We start from the raw sequence: 21,769 nt of genomic DNA on the forward strand, positions 1-21,769 counted from the left end.
ATTATTATTTTGAATGAGAAGAAAATCATGTTAAACTGAAGTCCTTTGTCTTCCTAGTTCCTAAACACAATAAACAGACAGTTTCCACAAAACTGCTACATTTTTTATTGACCACTATCAGTAGTGTTCACATTTCCAGTTAACAATAGGTTGGTTACAAAAACCTATTTTGAAAGGACAGGGATAAAACAAAAAGTCAAATCATATTTCATGAGGAGAAAAAAGCAACATGTGGTTTTATGAACTTGAGGATTGGTGTATCAATGTGACATACACAGTCAAATCTGAAGTATTAATTTAACTCTGAAAGAGTAATTAACACTACAGATTGTACTGCATAGCTTCCTGGTTAAATTCATGCTTTTTCCACATTCAAACAATAGACAACAGGATGACAAACCAGAAGGCCACCATTTGCCCCCCAAAAAATTACAAAAGTATTTAACTTCTAAGACTCTCCGATCTATTGCAAAACTGGAAGAAGAAATGTAAAGCATAGCATCTTTTCCACAAAAACTAGGAATTCAGGCAATGTGGTTTATCTATGGCACACTGAGGCTATTAGTCCTCAAATAGTCTTAATGAGAAAGTTAACATGTATCGGAGGCTGGAACAAGAAAATCTACACCTTACTAGAAAAGCATTAAGGAGTTTAAGAGTGACAACATACCAATGAGTGAAAAATAAATAGATTACTTAATGCAGTGTTGTTTCATTGTATGTACTGGAGCAGTTATACATTCATAGTAACTTCCGTTTAAGTTGCAGCAAATACACTATGAAAAACCACAACCATATATTGCAGTAGCCTTTGGCAGTCCACCTAAATAATGCAAGAATATTCATCCATGGCTTCTTGAAGGGTCCCCCATGGTAATGAGCCCATGGCTCATAGTCATTAGCTAATAAAATAAACATTTTTTTATTAGCTTATTGAAGTACAGAGTTGTGTGCTGCAAATGGATCTTGTCCAAAACTGACACCCTAAAGGAGATTAATACATACACTTTTTTATGTAGTCCCTTATTATATCCCTATCAAATTTAGCTTCAAGAAAGCAATCTAAGATAATAGTAATACATTCAATAATATTACATAAAAATAATAGATTACACAGTGGACACAAATAAATTAAGCCAGTCTTTTCAAAGCATTTCCTTGCAATATATTACTGTTGGCATTGAGGAAATCTCAAAAGGTGCACATTATTATGATCATAGGCAGCTTTCATGGGTATCAGGTAGGAAAGGCCATATCGGCATAAATTATAATGCAGCAGGCAAGGTAAAGAGACAAGTTTTTTTAAACTCTGTTTTAAAGTTATGATATCTTTAACTGAGCTGATAAGGCAAAGGAACAAGGCCGGAGCATGTTGCTGAAAGACATGGACGGGATGTGAATCTGGCATCTCTGAGGACAATCCCTGATTAGCAAGGCAAATGAGCAACACAAATATTCAAACTATTGCTACAATGTCCTTCATATAAGTTAACTTCACACTTTTGAGTAGATATAAATAAAATATATTTATGGGCTCTTTAATGTCTCCCCTGAGCTGTGATTGTATTAAACAGTGCGAGTGAAAAATGCACAATAGCTGTTGGCACTCAAATGGTGAACTGTTAACACCACAGATCAAGGAATGTTGACATAAACATTGTCAGTGTGCTGAGTGACACGCCTAAGCATGTTCTACATAACAAAACACTTGACTGTACAGACGCTTCAATACTACCCAAAAGCTAAAGCGGAAAAACTAAGCTAGGAGAAAGTGCAGGGGCAACTACTGTGCACACAATGGGCCTGAGAATGCAAATGGTTGTACTATGCTTAAGAGCTTTTTAGCTCAACTGGTGGGAACTGGGAACAGCAAAAACCCTTTAGGCTTTCCTATGATAGAGCCAATTCCATGTTGACATCAGGTCAGGAAACATCAGGTGAACTTGGAATGTCCTCTGAGTTGGGGTGCAATGTCCAACTCAGAGTGCATTATTTGTTGCGCTTCAGGATCCAGCCGTCGGGGCTGCCGCTAGGATCAGCGGTGGCCGCACCGCGGTGAGACACAAACACACCCGCTCAGTGAGTAAACGCTGCGCGGTATTTCACATAGATGAACACGACCCATCTCTCACCGCCCGCGTACTTATGAACAAACGATGTGGTGGATTTCACGGGACCGCGCCCGCTCGCCTCGCCGCCCCAAAAACCTCGGTGACCGCGCCTACTGTGGAGGGCACCTAACAGTGTCAAACACAAACTAAAATACACATTGCTTAGAATACCACTACATCTTTTACACACACACACACACACACACACACACACACACACACACACACACACACACACACACACACACACACACACACACACACACACACACACACACACACACACACACACACACACACACACACACACACACACACACACAGAGGACTTAGTCTGGCGTAGACATATGATCAGAGATCAGCTAAAACCGGGCGGAAACAATTAGGAAATGATAAAATTAGGAAATGATAAAATAACAGCATCGCAGAACCAATGCAAAGACTTTAGGGCGTTCCTTCACATTGGGACGGTATCAAGATTTCCAAAGGTTTTCAAAGCAGTAGGCGTTGTTCTCTGCGGTCCAATCCCATTCAACAGGACGTAACACGTAACAGTAGGCCTAGATCTTTTAATTGCCTAGCTACACAAGACTAAGTGGGACAAATCCCACTGCCATTCGATCAAATTCACTAAAATAAAGTTCAAAAGATGGCACAGAGATGGGGCACCCAGGTAGCTCACCTGGTGGAGTGTGTAACCATATGAAGGCTAAGTACCGGTAGGTTGCCTGGGTTAAAATCCCACCCAAGGCCCTTTGCTTCTACTCACTGTCACTATCACAGAATACTGGGGGGAAAAAAATATAAAAACATGGCACAGAGACACGCCGATAGTCTGCGTATGTTGATCCTTAACCACCACAACCATTCAAGCCTAGGTGATGTAGACCAGGAAGTAAAGTCCTGAATCTAGACATCCGTAAAATGGAAGACTGTGTGATCACGATACAATCTCAGGTCATTTTGACAATTAGCTGTGGAAGGCACACATGAGGATGAGGAACAGCTTAAAGATGAGAGTCAAAGGATTAAAGTGAATGTGAGTTTCCCTCTAATCCCGGCAATGGAGCGTTACTATGATCTAGCTGTGGGCAGAGAGCAGGGTCAGTGGAGGTGTGGGGTTAATAGTTATTTACAGAGATCACTCTCCGCTTTTGAAGGTTTCATCATGGCAAGTTCTCGATGAAAAACAAACATCCTGCTCTCCCTTGACTTGTGTGCTCACTAGAATCTGTGTGGTTGTGTTTAAGCCATTCAACTTGTGTGCTCACTAGAATCAGTGTGTGAGAGTGTGTGTGAGTGTGTGTGTGTGTGTGTGTGTGTGTGTGTGTGTGTGTGTGTGTGTGTGTGTGTGTGTGTGTGTGTGTGTGTGCGCGCGTGCGTGCGTGTGTGCGGATTTGGTTGTGTTTTATACTTTATAGATGTGATTGTGTGCGTCTGCTCATCTATCATTCAGTGCACCCATGTAAAGTAGGCTATTTCATCCAGGTCCACAGGGTAGTCTGTGAGATACATGGGGCCCTTATCGAAGTGCTCTCCCTTGTAGCTCTTCCACCGTCCTGCCGGCAGGTAGATGTCTCTCTCCTGCTTACCGGGCTCCAGCACCGGAGCCACCATTAGGTCATCCCCGATCAGGAACTGGGAGTCGATCTTATAGGCCGCCTCATCGTCGTTGGCGATCCACCAGAGGGGGCGTACGATCGGGTCTCCTGTGTCGAGCACTTCCCCGGCCAGTTCTAGAACCCTCGGGGCCACCAAGGTCTCATGAAGCTCAGTGAACTTCTGCGCTATCTCTATAACCTTTGGATAACAACATACATATGTTAGCATGACAGGGTAACTATGACCTTGAATGACTATCAGCACAACTCCTAATTTATTGGCAAGTTGGCACATTGTTTATGGACACTGCCTTAGTTGTAGCAAGGGTGTATTCACTACAGTGCACAGAGCAGTGTTCATTTAATCTATGTGGTAAAATGATTTAAAACCAGTTACAAAGAAAATAAAGTCACCGGAAGATTTCAGGGAGAATAAGAGTACAAGATGAAAAAAGAAAAGTTCAGCAAGCCACGGCCACGCTCTGTTCTGATGTGAACATAAATCATGTGTTATGCTGTGTATATTCCAGCATAATCAAAGTGCAGGGCTAAGAGTAGCCAATACCTAAGCATTATATTTCTAATTCCTGACAATGACAGACAAGCAGAAAGCAAATTATTAAAATAATAATACTCAGGGTATTTTGACCATAACCATGATGTAATTATTTTTGATTAATAATCCAATAATGAAAAACATCTTCATAGAACAGTATAGTAACCAGTAAGACGGCCTAAGGGCGAGAAGCAACCTTGGGTTTGGTGTTACTAAACCCGCCTGAAAACAGAGAGAACACGCAAAGTCCGCACAAAAAGGCCCCAGTCGACACCCAGTGGGGTTCAAACCCGAAGACCTTCTTGTTGTGAGGCAACAGTGCCCCTGTAACCACCCACAGGTAACTGGCTGCTAGGTCTGTGTACCGGAGGGCAGTAACTTATTCATAACTATGACTGCGATCATTATCAACTGGTTAGCTTTGCTCACCTCTTTGTCATAGGCCCAGGGTGGTATAGAGAACTGCATGGCAGGCATGAAGGCAGACAGCTCTAACCATCGGATGTAGAGCTCCTTATCCGGCAGATCATCTTTACCATCTAAACCACCTAAAACACAACACAGTACTCAACACTCTACCCTAGATTATAAAACCATATCAAAACAAGTCATCAAACTTCAACACATACAGTATGTTCTGTGGGTGTTACGTACGTGTGGTGCGGTTGGGGTATGCGTTGCCACCTATCATGTCAGGCAGGACAAACTGGTAACCCAGTATGCTTATAGTCAGCACAGTGGGGATGATGGACTTGAGGCCCAGCTCATAGCCCCACACAGAGTCCCTGTCGATGATCCTGAAAAAGCAGGAGATGTTCTGACTCTGGTATCCCACCCTCAACTCAGCACGTTCGCTGAATGGCATGGCCATCTCTGTGTAGCGGCGGGTGAAGGTGGAAGGGTCAGCGAGGGGCACCAGGGTGCTGAACTGGCGCGGGAGGTAGCTAGTCTCCCCGGCGTCAAATTTGAAGGAGGTCACATCGTAGCGTTCCTTGAGATCGTGGAGTTGTGCAGTGTACCACTCGCGGGCATCTGGGTTGGTGAAGTCTAAGATCCCGCCGATGCCATTCCACCACCGGACGAGGGCGGGCAGCTCGCCACTTGGTTCGCGCACAAACAGGCCTCGCTCCACGCCGACACCAAAGTTAAAGGAGTCATAGTTGATGAACGGATGTGTCCACAGCGTCACCCGGAAGCCATCCTCACGGAGTTTGTCAAACATGTCGCTGGCGTTGGGGAACTTCTGCGGGTCGAACTCAAACTCCCCATAGTCAGCGGTGTAGCGGTCATCAAGCTCCAGGTGGGAGCAGTTGAAGCCATGCTTGGTGATGTCGGAGGCATAGCTCAGCAGCTTCTCCTGGGTGACGGCTGTCTTGTGCAGGGCCCAGGTGGACCACACCGGGTGTTTGAACACTTCAGGGGCAGGGACCTTGATCGGCTTCGGAAAATACCTTCGTACCTGTACAAAACGTGCACACACAAACACACAAGAATTTTGGCAAAATGTGTATAGATGAAAAAGAAATACAATTATTGTTTACATCATATATGCGTCAATATAACTCATATTTTGGACAGGTACTGCATTATATCTCAAAACAAGGTGGGAACACATGGCACATTTTGGAAACTCACCATGTATTTATGAATGGAGGTGACGTCAGACCCCACGCACACCCTGTAGCTGAGCTCAGACAGGGCCTTTTGTCCTTCCAGTGGTCTGTACGGCGAGTCCTGGTAGCGCGCCTGGAACCTCAGAGTCCTGTCCCGCTCCGACCAGCCCAAGTGAAAGGGAACCGAGTCGTTAATCTTGATGGCCGTGGCGTTCGACGACAGCCAGTAGCGTTCCAGGATCCCCCCAAAGGCATTGCGGTTGGAATAAACGTCACTAGTGATGAAAGGGCGCGGCTCCTCTTCACCCTGGATGCTGATCGGCCAGTGCTGTGTCGCAGTCTCCGCCCCTCCGTACCAGTGGGAATCGTTGTAGGACATGGCGTGTTCCACCAACCGCTCGTGCTCCAGCTCCTCCCAGCGAACACGGTAGCACATAACCGTGTCCTTGTGTCCATCCACTGTCTGGATGAAGAAGTTGAGCTTGCCAGAGTCTGATTGGCTGCAGGTCAGAATGTTCCTTTCCTTTGAGCATGAGTCGAGGTCTAGAGTCCCGGACCTGAGGAGAAGAGGAAGTGAGAACGTATGGTGATTATGCAGAGCACCTGTACACGGGTAGTTACTATTTATAAACTCCTTAAGACGCATATACCTTGTTCTACACCGAATAGCAAACAGGCGTCAGGCGATCAACAAGCTCACAGCGTGTCACGACTCACGATGCAGTGGGTTGTGAGCTTGTAGATAGGTTATTTAAGCTATTCTTATGACAATTTTGAACTATATCTGCCTGAATTAGCTCGCAAGCTATGCATAATTTATATTAGATAAATTACACAGTAAAATCTGTGGTGTTCATTTAACTCTTGCGAGTGAACAACTGTATTAACCAAATGGACCAATGTGGGTCCATTTTGTTACATTTGTACTCTCAAGCGAGTGTACAATTGAATACATTAACACTGAAGATTTTACAGTGTAATATCATTGGACCCCATGCTAACTCTCTTATGTAAATGCAGTTTTGCGTCTGTTTCTGTCTATAAGAGAGCAAATATACAGAGCACGTGACCAAGTTTTGTTCCTACCCCTCAGGGTGTGTTATCATGTGTCGGTCTAGTGTACAGCTTCTCATTGTCCATCCACACAGCACATCCACACACACAGGCAGGCCTGGTACAGCTTGGCACTCAGCAGGGAGCACTATTATTATGATCGAGTGCACTGTATTGATTAATGATGTTGCAGTCTTGCAGACCACACCAATGGGTGAGAGTGACAAATAAACCCCTCTTGATTCAAACAAACATTGACTTTGTTTGACACAAAACTATGTTTCTGAATGAAACTTGTTCCACAACATGTAGCCTAAAAGACAGAGATGCAATGCAGTGTGCCTAAAGTATGGTGAGACTGATTTCACTTCATACATAAACACAGAGTTAGTCCAGCAAGAGCAAAGGGAATGGGGAAAGAGGCCGTCTAAATAGGGAGAATAAGGGACAGAGGCTTAGGAGTCAGCCCACCTGAAGGCCATAGTGAAGATGACAACCCCTGCCTGGTTGCGGATGACAAAGCCGTCCTTGTTGAGGTCGAGAAGCTCTGCCTTCAGCAGCTGAGCCTTACGCAGCGAAGCGGAGTAGTAGCACCAGGAGACCACAGCAGCCAGCACCAGCACACAGCCCAACATGCCCGCCAGCACCAGGGGGCGTCCTTCGCGGCCCAGCTTCTTCTTCATAGGGGAGCCGGCTGGCCCGCCGGTCATCATATGGTCCCCAGGACCTCCGGGGACTATCTGGTACATAGTGCTGCTGTCCCGCCGAGATTTATGTCAAAATCGCTGCTGGTTTGCACATGCCTGAAAGAGTGGGATTAAACATTCGGGCTTAGTAAAGTATATTGTGTAGAATAGATCAACAGATCTAAAATATGCTAAGGTTCTAACTTCTATCTATGAATAAGTAAGTTCAAGCCATGTAACCCATAGATCAGGAGCCTAATAGCCTATCCCCTGTTTCCTTAGCATGAGGCAGGCAGTTTGATGTACAAGTACACACATGGGACACAATGCTTGTACCTATGTCGCTGGACGTTAACCAAAATCCACCCTGTGATTAGGTCTCTCACAATTATTACACGTTACAAATATTACACCACAGCGCGCAATCGCAATTATTTGAGATCATTGCATATTAATTTGCTGTTAGTTTTCACACATTTTACAGAATTCTACAGAAAATCTACAAGCTCACACGTCTGAGCTTGTAGACCATGTGCTGTGAGCCTGTGCCAAATGCCCACAGAAAAAAGGGTCACTTGCTTCACAAATCAATTTGAAAAGGTCTCCCGATAGAAAAATAATGGATTCAGTACTGTAGCGGGTTATTCTATCAGTCATGGGCATGGCTAACCAGCTCAGTATGTGACATTATAGTGTGCCACTGGCACAGTGCCAGTCAAAGAAGGGTATGTACTACACAGAAAAATCCTCTGTGCTAATGTATCTAAATTGTATATCTAAGAGTGAACAATAGTTCACACTGAGGATTTTAGGTTACTATTGTGCTTGTGTCCTGCAGCAGAGTACAGCAGCAGCCTGCAGCAAGCAGCAGCAGCAGTTCAACTGAGAGCACGGTGGAATAGGGATGGGACGATATGAAAATGTCATATCACGATTATTGTGACCAAAGAAATCGCGATTTACGATATTATCGCGATTATCGAAATATCCCCAACATCCATTATCCTAATAGCAGATCTACAAGCTTACAGCGCGTCGCAACGCAACGCATTGTGAGCTTGTAGATTGGCTATTCTTTGGCAAAGAGATTTGGTAGAGAGTGTAAAAAAGACTGTATCAAGTACGTATATTATAAGTTCCTTTTACCAATAGAGCGTTTAAATGTTACCGGATATGCAGCTCTGCAAATAAAAGTTGAATTGATCCCAGTGCATGACGGAGCACGATATCACGATAAATTAAATCTCCACGATACGATTATCGTGAATGCTTTTTATCACGATAAACGATAATATCGCTTATCGTCCCATCCATACGGTGGAACTTATCTGGTGTGTGACTGGCTGCATGCCAAGCCCTGGAGGTAAAAGCACCAGCTACACCACAAAACACCCTCTTAGATTCTACTGCAGACACCCTGTCAGCATGTTTCAATTACATTTATGAGATCAGGGCACCTCGGAAATCTGTAAACACTATTTATCTGGGGTAGCCCTCAAATAACTGTACTGCTGCAGTTCAGTTGTGGAAAGCCTATATTACCCACAACCACAATGCGGGCCAATCATCCACAGCAGAGCTTCTCAATTACACTACGCAGCCTCTTTGGGACAAGAGGTGTCTGGGGTTCTGTCCCGGCTCGGCTAGCTTTATTGAAAAGTTTCATTTTTCATCCACACAGCAAGCATCCTCACTGCAGGAAAGAAAAGGCAGTGATGTTACTAGGTTTTCAATGTAATGGGTCCCGGGACCCACAGGTGGTCATTCAAATGGGTCCCAGAAAAGTTGTATGAGTCCTCAATACAATGTTTTCGAGCGCTGTGAGCTTGTAGATTGGCTATTTTCAAAATGTTTGCCTATTTCTAATGTTTGAACTTAGAACTACTAAAACTACTAAAACATGTGCCCCTAATAAATTCGGGCGCGCAAAATGGCGTCGGACGTCGGTGGAATCAAAACATTGACGTTTCTATCGCCTGTTTAAGACTTTCTACGTGGATTGTATTTGTGTTAACGTAGGGTAAAGTAGGATGCTTTCACCCATGAACAATGGTGGTGTCTGTGGAATTTTAAAATGTTTTTCTTTTACCGCGACCCGGTAAATTATTTTAACATGGACTCCAATGGAGGCGCATCCCCGGGACCCCAGGACCATGACATGAATGAGTCCCTGAGCGACTTGAATGAGTTTTTGATGCGGGATGCACACGTAATGATATCACTGAAAAGGGATGCAATGTTTAACAGGAGTGCACCGCGCAACAGTTAATTTATTAACTAACAAATCAATTAAGCGATAGTAAAAAAATAAACATTTTCAAAAATAGCTGAAATAGCATAGCATACTACAGTATCTCTACAAGCTCAAAAGTCCCAATGTGACACGGATATTTTCACATGAAACAGTTCTACGTCAAAGCATAAAATAGACAAATTGATTTTGTCCATAACACAATATCTGTTATAGTTTTTCACAAATGTATTTGATATATAACAATGTAATTATTAAAAATAGTGGACAGTCGACTGACAGGAAATGGGGAGAGAGAGATGGGGAGTGACATGCAGCAAAGGTCATAAGGATCAGGAGTTGAACTCACGATATGACACGCTGTCATGGGTTTAGCAAGCATTAGAAGTCTAGGTGCCTGGACCGCTAGACTAGCCACCCAGGCCATGATTATTGTTATAAAGCATTGTGATTATTCAGGTGTTCTTAGAACTATAATTGTACGGTGTTATTAGCAGATTATAATGCCAAGTATGTTTATAAAGCATTATAGATATAGGGATGCAAAGCAAGTGTTAGCGATTTTCCTTTATGTCTGTTTTGCATAGGTCAAATCACTCAAGGACCCCTAAATTAAACAAAAACATTATTTGACTGTGGACCCCTATCTGAAAAATATTTTGTGCCAGGGACCCCATACAAGATGTATGTTGTTATAATGTTACAAGAATTCAAATTTGTTACTATTACCAACTCTTTTCTAGATTTGAAAATAGCAGATCTACATGCTCATAACACGTCGCATTAGTGATATGTTGTGAGCTTGGTTTGGAAGTTCATTTCAAAGACAGACTATTTTGTCTGTGCCAAATGGTGATGCCAGTGGTGCTGTCTGTCTGTGTCCATCCAAACTACTCTTTTAACAGACTTGTTAAAAAGTCTTGAATATAGTCATTGGTTTAAAAAAGCAGCTGTCACTGTCACTGTAAATGTGTTCAAAATCATAACGGTGCAAAGTCTTTGCACAATGCACGCAGAAAAACGCCTCAAGCTAGAAAAAATTACAAGCCTATATCGGCTGCATTTCGGTTATCGGTGCTTTATATTTATATATACACACATACATACATACACATACATTACATACATACATACATACAGCGTATCTGTGCCATAGTAGTATCATGGTAAGGGAAACAGGATAGGTGGGCAATAGGGACATCTAGGCACCTCAATGTAAAATTGGCTATTTTGCATTTTGTTAAAAATGTAGGCTATATGAAAAATGGTAAAGTATACACGATGTGAACATACACGATACATCATTATCAGACTTAATGTCATCCTTCAACTTCTTGTTTATGCCCCAAAATGACTGGATGATTTTGTAGCAATTTGTAGCAATATTAAACTTTAATCTATCATGTATACTTTTAATATTTTGGGAAAATGTGCTAATTTAACACAGATGTTCCTCCACCTATGGGATACTGTCAATGGTTGATCCTCTTTCACTCTCATGACTGTTTACATTAAGTAATATTGCCCAAGTATTAGCCTAATAGGACAAAATACTACTAATTCATTCACATTTTTTTAAATAAGAAAAGAGACAATATAAGTGTTGCTCTATCTATTCATGGTTTAAACAGTCAAAGTCTGTTAATAGCCTTTGATTGCTCAACACACCATTGTTTTATTACTTTGTTGACTGATGGTAGACAACAGACAACAGACAACTGCTACATTGTTGTGGCTGCTGGTGCAGCTAAACATGCGTAGTCTTTGCAGTTGAATTCTTCTAACCGTATAGGTTCCGAACGGAACCATGTTTATTTAATACCGGAGGACAAGGTCCCCCATTGGGATAACAGCGCCATCTGGTGCTGCAACAGAGTAAAACTCATAAGCTCCCGTACGAGAAATATCATTTGTCGGAAGGGCTGTCAATCACAAACGAGGGCACCGCCCCCGAGTGTATATAAGCCCTGCGGGCTATCATAACTTCCTCTAAAGCCGCACCTCTGCGCCCGCAACTAGCGAACCGAGGGGCTTTATTCTGGGGGACCTTGTCCTCCGGTATTAAATAAACATGGTTCCGTTCGGAACCTATACGTTTATTGTCATACCTCCAGACAAGGTCCCCCATTGGGACTCATACACTCCCCGAGAAGCCATGAACCGACAAGACTGTCGTTCACACCGACCACACCCGGAAGGAGGTCCCGTCAACCGACGTGACCCCTTTCAGGACTGATCCGACCCAGGACCACAGGGCCTGGGCGTGTTTAGACAGAAAAGAGACCCTGACAGACCGAGGCCTGCCATATGCACTAAGGGCAGACACAGGTCCGCCTTATAATACTACAGTAATATAAGGGAAAAGACTCAGGGTCCCCCCCCAGGTATCCTAGAGACAGTAGCAAGCTGTCCCAGGAAGGGGAGAGAGCCGCCCCACTACATAGTAGGCGGGGCAGCAGCACCTAGAACCGTATGCGCCATAGCAGAAGGCGCAACGTCCAGGTGACAGTAGGTCGCAAAGGTGGACGGCGAAGACCAATTCGCCGCCGCACAAATCTCCTCAATGGAGACACCTTTGGACAAAACCCTAGAGGTAGACACACCCCTAGTACTGTGGGCCTTAAGTGCCTCCGGCACTTCAGACCCAGCCCGGGTGTAAGCCAACCTAACAGCATCCACAATCCATCTCGACAGAGTGGGTTTGGACACCGCTTTTCGCTGACGGGCATTCATGACCACGAAAAGCTGAGAAGTAGACCTGCTGACCACCGTCTTGTCACAGTAGGCCTTCAGGCCCTAACTGGACAAAGACAATGAAGACGCCTATCCTCCTCCGATGCAAACGGAGGAGGATGGAAAGCCGTCAAAACAACAGGTTCCTTCGGGACCACTCGGTTCTTAGGAATAAAACTCAATTGAGGTTTAAGAAGAACCTTGGAGTCATTATTGAGAAACCTCATACAATCAGGGCTCACAGAGAGCGCAAGAAGGTCGCTCACACGCTTAGCCGTAGACAAGGCAAGCAAAAGAACTGTCTTGAAACTTAAATGTTTCAAAGAGGTCCTCCCAATCTGTTCAAAGGGTGCCTTGCAAAGGCCCTCAAGAACCACTTGTAGATCCCAAGCAGGGAACAAAAAACCAGTCACAGGTCTTAAACGGTCGACACCGTGTATGAACTTGACCACCTCAGGGAATTTAGAAAGGCCCATGCCTGACACCCCCAGGTGACAGGCATCAAAAGCCGCTAAATAACCCCTAAGCGTAGAGAACGCCAGACCAAGGTCCAGGCGGTCCCGCAAGAAAACTAACGCCTTCTGGGCTGGAGCCAAGTGAGCCACCACAGGTGGCTCCTGTAGCTCACACCAGTCCAAGAAAACATTCCACCTTCCATCATATACCACCCTAGTGGAGGGGGCTTTAGCACTCTGAAAAGTAGCTACAACCGCCATTGAGAAGCCTGCGGCTAGCAGGTTCTCCCTCTCACAGGCCAAAACCACAGGTCTAGGGCCTGGGGGTCGGGATGGAAGATATCGTCCCCCGCCTGGCGCAGCAGGTCCCTATGCAAGGGGAGCTGCCAGGGGGACCGGTAGAGCAGTGGGGTGATCAGAGACCTCCACACTCCCCTGGACGGTGCCACAAGAAGAACCTCCAGGTTGGAACTCCTGATCCTCTCCAGTGTGGGAAGGATCAGTTCCAGCGGTTGGAAGGCATAGAGAAGGCCTTCCGGCCACTCGTGTGCGAACGCATCCACCCCCAGAGGCGAAGGTCCCCTCACTGAGAAGTAGAGGGGGCACTTCGCATTCTCCTGGGAAGCAAAGAGATCGAACCGAGGTTGACCGAACCTGGAGAAGATCTGTCTCACCACCGCATGGTGGAGAGACCAATCCTCGTAGCGAGGCTCCCCCCTGGACAACAGATCGGCGCCGCCGTTCTGAAGGCCTGGAACATGGGAGGCTCTAAAGGACCTCAGGCGCGGTACGCACCAGAGAGTCATCTCGCGTGCCAGCTGATCCAGCGTGCGCGAGGAGAGGCCGCCTTGCTTTGTTGAGAAAGTACAAGGCTGCCATGTCGTCCGTCCTGACCAGGACATGACAACCCCGGAGAAACGGTTCGAAATACTTGAGAGCCAAGTAGATCGCCATTAACTCCAGATAACTGAAGTGGTACTCCAACGTGGCCGGGGTCCACAGACCCCTGGCTGAGCGCCCCTCGTGGGTGGCGTCCCAGCCCGAGCGGCTGGCGTCTGTGGTGATCACCTTGCGTGACACCACCACGCCTATGGAGACTCCACTCATTAACAACGCCTGGTCCCGCCATGGGACCAGCGCGTCCATGCAGGCCTGGCTGACCACCACTTCCCTGCACCCTTGCAGGGGAGGAATCCTGAGCGTCAGTGTCCAACGCCAGAACGGTCTCATATGAAACCTGCCCAGGCGAAGAAGTTGCACCGCTGAAACCATCAGCCCTGCCAACTTCATACACTCCTTGTAACTGACCACTTGGTCCAATTTGAAAGGAGCGAAGACACGTCAGGAACCTGTCCACCCCCTCCAGAGAGAGGCGGGTAGACATCGTGGTCGAATCCAGAGGGACCCCAAAAGGAGATCTGCTGGGAAGGCGTCAACATACTTTTGCCAAAAAGACGTTGAAAACCCAAGGCCTTCAGGTGGGCCAACACCAAGTTGGTGTGATATCCCTAATCCAGAAGGGATGCAGCCCCCCCCCCCCTTTTTTCCGAACCAGGAAAAATTCGAGTCCAGAAACCAAGCTGGTTCAGGTCTCGCAAGAGCTCTACTACAGCACCATTGCATAGTACCGAGCTTATTTCCTCACTCAGAGCTCCTGCTTACAAGCGCGGGCTCGAGTGTAAATACCCCAGCTGGAAGCGGGGGTGGTTCAAGAAATGCAATCTAAGGCCACGTGTTACTGACGTAACACCCATTGCCCGGATTGCACAGTCTCCAATGTTTATCAGAATACCATCAAGGGTATTAAATAAACAAGGGTTCCGTTCGGAACCTAACCGTTTCACACAACGTGCTAACGTGCTGTGAAACGAGGGAGAAACCGTTAGGTTGCACGGGGGAGAAGGAACGTTGGGGATTAGCACTTCCGTATCCGGGAAGCTCCCCTCCTTATCCGGTGACGGCCGCGCCAACGGACGTGACGTCAACATGTTGAACGGTGGTGGAAAGAGAAACAGAAAGAGCATTCTGCGATATACGGTTCGTTACGTAAAAACATTTACCCCAGCACGGGGAAGAACGTGTAAACGTTTAAACCAGATCTGAGGCCTTTAATAGTTCCTTGCAGGGAAAATTAGGCCAACTCATAATCCCACACACCGATAGTGAAACACTTCCTGTCCTGCACTAGAATCGACACTACAGTGCCGTTTAGTGTAGGCAGAGGAAAAATGCACATAGGAGAAACCGCACCACTGTGAACCGCAGTTAACATGGGTGGGAACCTCAGCATGTCTGCAACCCATTCTGATTGTAACCTGTCTGCATGACTGCAAGACTGGGAAATCTGTTATCGTGAGTGAGTAGAAAGCCCTGCATGGGCTTCATTACACTGAGCGGTTGCAAGCGATAAGAGGTTGTCCGTGCAAGTGTAGGAGTGAGCAGGCCACGCTCGCTCAAAACACTTTTTTTTTTTTTTTTTTTTTTTTAAGACTTGGGGACAAGGGAGGCAGTAACCATTTTCATTATCCCTGCATGGAATAAGGAAAATAAATATTAGCGCCTGGGGAAAGGAGGTTCCTGTGTAGTCAGGGACCCCTGTACCCACAGTCCAAGGTCATTTACGCCACCTCATCCCACAGGTTCTGTGGGAGGAGTCCGGCTCGGCGTCCCTGAAGAGTGTTAAGATGCTGTACATAACACTCCATACTCCTGTTCTGAACTGAACTCGGCACGACAGTGCCGCTCAGTGGAGACAGAGGAGAAATAGCACAGAAGAGAAGCTTTGTTATTGTGACTAATAGCAAAACAGTGGAGCCCATTGCAAACCAGGGAAAACCTTTTAATTGTCACCAGTCTGCAGGACTGGGACAATAAGTAATCCATTGAGTGAATAAAGAACCCTGCATGGGTCTCTATACACTGACTGGCTGTAAGCAGAGAGGAGGGTCCTTTGTGCTAGGGACTGAGAGGTAGGTAAACAAAAGTTTTGTTTCGACTACCATACTCTTACTGATGACATGGGAAAAGCTACTGGGCAACAGAGATTTTCATTCTCCCCTGCGTGGGACAGAACTCAAACGTCTGCATTCGGGGGGAGGAGGACCGTGTGCCGTCACGGAACCCAGACCCCGTGGAGGGCTAGGCCCTCAACCCTATGTCATCTAACACACCCACTTCCCACAAGCCTTGTGGGGAGAGCTGTGTTCAGTGCGCTTGGGCGCAAGTAAGTGGTCTCCTTGAGCCCCACCATGTGGAAAAAACCACAGTCCGGGTGCCGCAGACCCAGGCCCCCTTCCACTGGTACAGTGGAGGGGAGAGCGGGATATACTGGGGCGCCGCCGACCCATTCCACTCCTTCTGCATGGAGGAGGGGAGAGAGGGGGTAGAGGCGGAGGTGGGCGGAAGGATGCAGGGTCCTCGTGGAACCGAGGACTTGCAAGACTCACTTGTAGGAGGAATACTGGGAGAAGAGCCTTCAACCCAATTCCTTGCTGAGCAACGGAGAAGCCTTGGGGTTGTACCGCCTGAGCGGAACTACCGGGCCGGAAGGGAAAGGTTCCATATCCGGGCACGTATCCGTATCCGCTAGACGCCGGGCCGGAAGGCGCGGAGTCACCGGCGGAAAGAGCGTTTCCGTTTCCGGTACGCTTATTTCCGTATCCGGTGGGGGACGAACACGTGACCTCCGGGCCGGAAGGCGCGGAGTCACCGGCGGAAAGAGCGTTTCCGTTTCCGGTACGCTTATTTCCGTATCCGGTGGGGGACCCAAGAAGCCTCGCTTGTTAATAACACATGCGACACACAACGTGGAGCCCGGGGGACAGGGTTCAACGCATAAGTAACATAATCCCCGGCTCGGGGAATTGTATTTACGTTTATAACCTGTGCTAAGGCCTTTATATGCTTCCTTGCGGGAAGACGAGGCCGACCCTGGGTGATATGTGTTGGCTTCTTCCCTGACGCTAAGACGTAGGGCACCAGCGGCGCGCTGGAGCCCCCAATAGGCGTCGTGGCTGCAGGCGGGAACCGGAGCCGCCGCTAGTCGCCCCCGGCGTGGGAGCGGCCGGGCGGACTAGCAGGCTCTCCTCCCTGGAACGGCGGAGCCGAACCGGCGGGAGAGAGGGCGAGGGCCGGCGTGTGGTCCCGTGAAGTTGCAGAACGCCAGCCGTAGGGCCCCAGCGGCGCGCTGGAGCCCCCGATAGGCGTAGTGGCTGCAGGTTGCAGCCCGGGGCGGGAAGCAGCGCTGTGGCGTACAGCGCCGCGAGCCCCGGAGGCAGAAACAACGTGGCGTCGTGGCTGCAGGCGGGAAAACACCACGCCGCTAGCCGCCCCCGGCATGGGAGCGGCCGGGCGGGCTAGCAGGTTCTCCTCCCTGGGACAGCGGCCAGCCGAACCGGCGGGAGAGAGGGCGAGAACCAGCGAGTAGTCCCGTGACGTTGCAGCCGTCCGCCGTAGGGCACCAGCGGCGCGCTGGAGCCCCCTATAGGCGTAGTGGCTGCAGGCTGCGGCCCGGGGCGAGAAGCAGCGCTGTGGCGTACAGCGCCGCGAGCCCCGGAGGCAGCAGAGTCCGGTGGAGGGAAACCAGGCAGGCCACAAGGCTAGTGGAGGCTAAGTGAAGGAAGCACAACAGCGGGCACCGCTGCGTGCCCACAAAACCTGCCAGGAGAGGCCCGTAGCCCTGGTCGGCGAGACCAGGGCGGCGGGGACAACACGAGAAACCACCGGACAAACATTGGAAAGTCCTAGCCAGCTAGAAGTAAAGAAAATAGCGACACCCAGCTAGGGCGCGCTAGCAATCAGTGCCCTGGTGAGGGCCTTCTAGCATGAGGCTATCAACAAAGGAACGAGCAAGCAAGGCACTTGCTAACACTCGAAAGACTCACCACATGAAGCAGCCTGCGGGATCATCGAAGGAAATTCCGAGGATGGGTGTCCTCACCAGCGATAAGTCTCCAGCATCGAGCACACTTCCAGGGGAACAAGGATAGCAGCATGCTAGCCGAGGGCCGTGGAACAGCGATAGCTTGAAGCTAGGCTAAGCTACAAGAGGCTATCGGACAATAACAAGCTCAGAGAAGAAGCTGGAACTGAAGAAGCTGGAACTGGACGTACAGGAGATATTCTATAAAGGCCAGTGGCCGACTTCCTAGCCGTCGCTTAGGCTAAACTTTACAGAAAATTATACTTATCTGGCTGAGTTCGCGATACTCTAGTTGCAGGCAAGCAGAGGTGCGGAAGAGGAAGTTATGATAGCCCGCAGGGCTTATATCATAGACTGTAGAAAAATATGGACGAAATGACGCCATTGGTTTCTATGCAGCGCAAACGGCCCTTTTCCACGCCTTGAAATGGGTGTCGCCATCATAGAAATAAATAGAATTGTAATGCTACCAGAGATGCTATTGGCTGCCAACGGTCACGTGCAACGCAAGGATACTTGGGAGAATGTGTTGAGCTCTGCCGAAAATACAGCAGACGAAGAAGAAAACGTGGATCGCCCACAACAAGCCAACAACAACGCAACAACAACAACACACAGACTATTTTTCTACAGTCTATGACACAGACGGACCGCAGTGACAGTAAATGTCCGAATAACTTTTTAATTTTGCCACGGAGATTTGAGCACCGAAACGTTTGGACTCTGGAGTAGCCGCTGCAGCCGCCGCTAACCAAGCCTGGGTTCCCGAGGCTACCGCTAACCTGACCGGCCGTCTAGGACTCTGTACCCCGCATGGAAGCCTTGTTGAGGACTCCACTTTTGAAAGTGCCCGTGTAGTTCCGCTGGGTCTTATAATAATCCAGTTGTCCACTAGCCCCATATAGAACCTCACCCGTCGCTGCATACCGTTGTGTCTCGAGGTTATATGGGGCTAATTGTCCACTAGACTTTTCACAAAGCAAAGAGGCATTCGTCCAGAGAAATATGCATGTGTTTATTCATATTTATTAACAGGGATTTGTGATGTTTATAGGACTGAGGTTGCATTCATAGTTCATAGTGCATTCATAGTTCTCAGTCACACCTCTTAACAAAAGCTGACAACAATTTGACACCTATGTTAACAATGCGATTAATGTAGGAATGGATGCAATATGCATATGAATTGTCCATTGTGACTACAGTCTGTGATTGTGACATGCTAAGTAGCCAGCCTACAGTAGAAGAGAAGCTGGATTCACGAATGGATTCATGAACTAATTATTGAGCTGACATGCAGTATCGTGGGTTAATTATTCCGGGAGGCTAAAGAGGTTATTTCAATCAGCGATCGTAAATGCGCTTGATTCATGTCATTTGTTTGATTGAGTTTTTTTTTTTACAGTAGCAGGCCTACATCATTCAGCATATTCCTCCTCTTTGATTCAGTCAATTTCATTCTGGTTTATATTTTGGAAATAAAATGTGAGATCAACCTATGTCTATTTGTGTGCGTTCCTATGCAAATTTGTGTGACATTTGTATGTGTGAGTGAATGTAAGTGCTAACTTAGTTTGACGTGCTGCAGACTGTTCTATTGACAATTATACTGTAGCCTCAGTGTTATTTTCAAATGTTTTAATTAATACCATTTGGTGAGGCTAAATGTTGAGTGTTTCTTTTTAGTTTTATATTATATTATAGGCTATACCACTTTATATACGAGTGGTTACTTGGGAGAAATACATTATTACCTAATAGCCGTTCTAAACCTACAAAAAGCCAGATAATTGCCATAACATCACGTCGCCGAAGTCTGCTATGACCAACTTCAAATTCCAAAAGAGCTCCCGACCGAGATCTCCCATCCTGGCTCCAACAACAGGTATATGAGGTATGGCAAGAATTATACAGGATAGCAGGACATGCAACTTCATATAAAAAGTGCTGTTTTCAGTTTCCAAAATGTTACATGAAATATTTGATAAATGGTCTGAAGTAGGCCTATAAAGTAAGTCTGTGGTAGGCATATGATTGACAAATTATCAAGAATGCTATATGCCAATGTTAAAGAGGAGTTTATAAAATAATATAGGCTTCCCTTGGCTTAGAACATAGGCTATTTTGGCTGTAAGTGGCCACTAATATGTTGTCTGGTGTCGATATGTTTATGTAGGGCTATTAGCTTAATGGCATGCCATACTTGCACAAATCAAGACGAGAAAAAACAAATAAAGACGCATTGTTTTGGTGGCATTATATATAGGCTTGTTACACAATCGGGCAGTAGGTAGCCTTCATAATAAATAAATACCAAGTCGTGTATTTGTGGCTGATATGCCTATAAGAGTAAATACATTGTAGGCGAATTAACAAAAACGATGTTTTAACATTTATATAATTATAGAGAATATATGTGTGTTTATTTATGTCCTCACTCATTTTAATAGCTCTGGATTAAGCGTCTGCTAAATGTACATTGTAACCTGGGTTTGTATAATAGATTTATTTTGTAAAAATGTTTACACGCCGTTGTACAAAATAAACCGATCTAGCTAACAGTGCGTCGCATTACGACGAGTTGTTAGATCTGCTCTGCTCTGGGTAACCGAATTGTGCATCAGTGCATGCAGGCTGGCCGCAGATCAGTTTCATCAGAAGTCGGCCCCGCCCCCACCCTGCAACTTTATAATTTATTTTAAAATACATTGGACCAAATTTCGACAAAACGCATATGATGGTGATTGAAAGGCTAGCGATAACTAGCGATAGGAACCATAAAGTATTCATGAAAATGTTAATTAAGGTTAGAACACGAAAGGGGAAAATGAATGGGATCCAATGGTGAACAATTCTTTTTGCTATCGGCCGAGGGGGAAAACAGCGCAACTAGCGGCCAATCATAGGAAGTTTTACTTCCGTATTGGAGTCATTTTAAATCGGCAGAACTTGCCCCTTGGCTTATATACACTCGGGGGCGGTGCCCTCGTTTGTGATTGACAGCCCTTCCGACAAATGATATTTCTCGTACGGGAGCTTATGAGTTTTACTCTGTTGCAGCGCCAGATGGCGCTGTTATCCCAATGGGGGACCTTGTCTGGAGGTATGACAATAAACGAGGTACTAGAAGTGACATACACACATTTCTACAGTAGGGCCATAGATAGGCTAATATCATTCCAGTACAGTACACTAGTACCCACTACACTACTCGACTACAGTCCTATGCCTTCGACCGCCGTGGAAAAACTCATCGATATTCTCGCTGCATCTCTGGGAGGTTACTGTAACCAAGTTGCTCCATATTTGCTCTATATCTAGTCCATAGCCGTTTACTGTTCGTTTCAATAAGGAAAAAACGCATAATATACTTTTAGTCCAATATGCAAGTTAACTCACCTTTCCCCCGGACTTCTGTGTGTGTGTGTGTATCTGCTGTGTCGAACACTGCGCATTTGCAAAACAAGTTTTCGAGATGTGACCGGATGTGGACCGAAAACAAACGAACCCACGGGCTTCTGGGAAATGTAGTGCCGTTGTGCCGATACCATTCTCACACACACACACACACACACACACACACACACACACACACACACACACACACACACACACACACACACACACACACACACACACACACACACACACACACACACACACACACACTGTGTTGACTGATTGATTGATTGATTGATTGATTGATTGATTGATTGATTGATTGATTGATTGATTGAAATTAAGGGAACAGTTTCATAATGGTAGGCTACAGTTCACTGGTAGCCTACA

The 21,769-nt window shown here is 46.5% G+C and overlaps 1 protein-coding gene across 1 annotated transcript; it reads right to left on the minus strand.

The window, feature by feature from the left end:
* Nucleotides 1–157: 157 nt before the first annotated feature.
* LOC308295142 (myogenesis-regulating glycosidase-like) lies at nucleotides 158–21,455 on the minus strand. Its single transcript, XM_080738131.1, has 6 exons — nucleotides 21,380–21,455; nucleotides 7,406–7,737; nucleotides 5,904–6,438; nucleotides 4,923–5,727; nucleotides 4,698–4,816; nucleotides 158–3,911 (listed from the first exon to the last, which is right to left on the minus strand). Exons 2-6 carry the CDS (start codon nucleotides 7,681–7,683, stop codon nucleotides 3,564–3,566), a joined length of 2,085 nt encoding a protein of 694 aa, XP_080594257.1. The 5' UTR covers nucleotides 7,684–7,737; nucleotides 21,380–21,455; the 3' UTR covers nucleotides 158–3,563.
* Nucleotides 21,456–21,769: the final 314 nt, after the last annotated feature.

Source organism: Nannobrachium achirus, assembly GCF_963921795.1.
Source record: "Nannobrachium achirus genome assembly, chromosome: 12".
Taxonomy (NCBI): Eukaryota; Metazoa; Chordata; class Actinopteri; order Myctophiformes; family Myctophidae; genus Nannobrachium; species Nannobrachium achirus.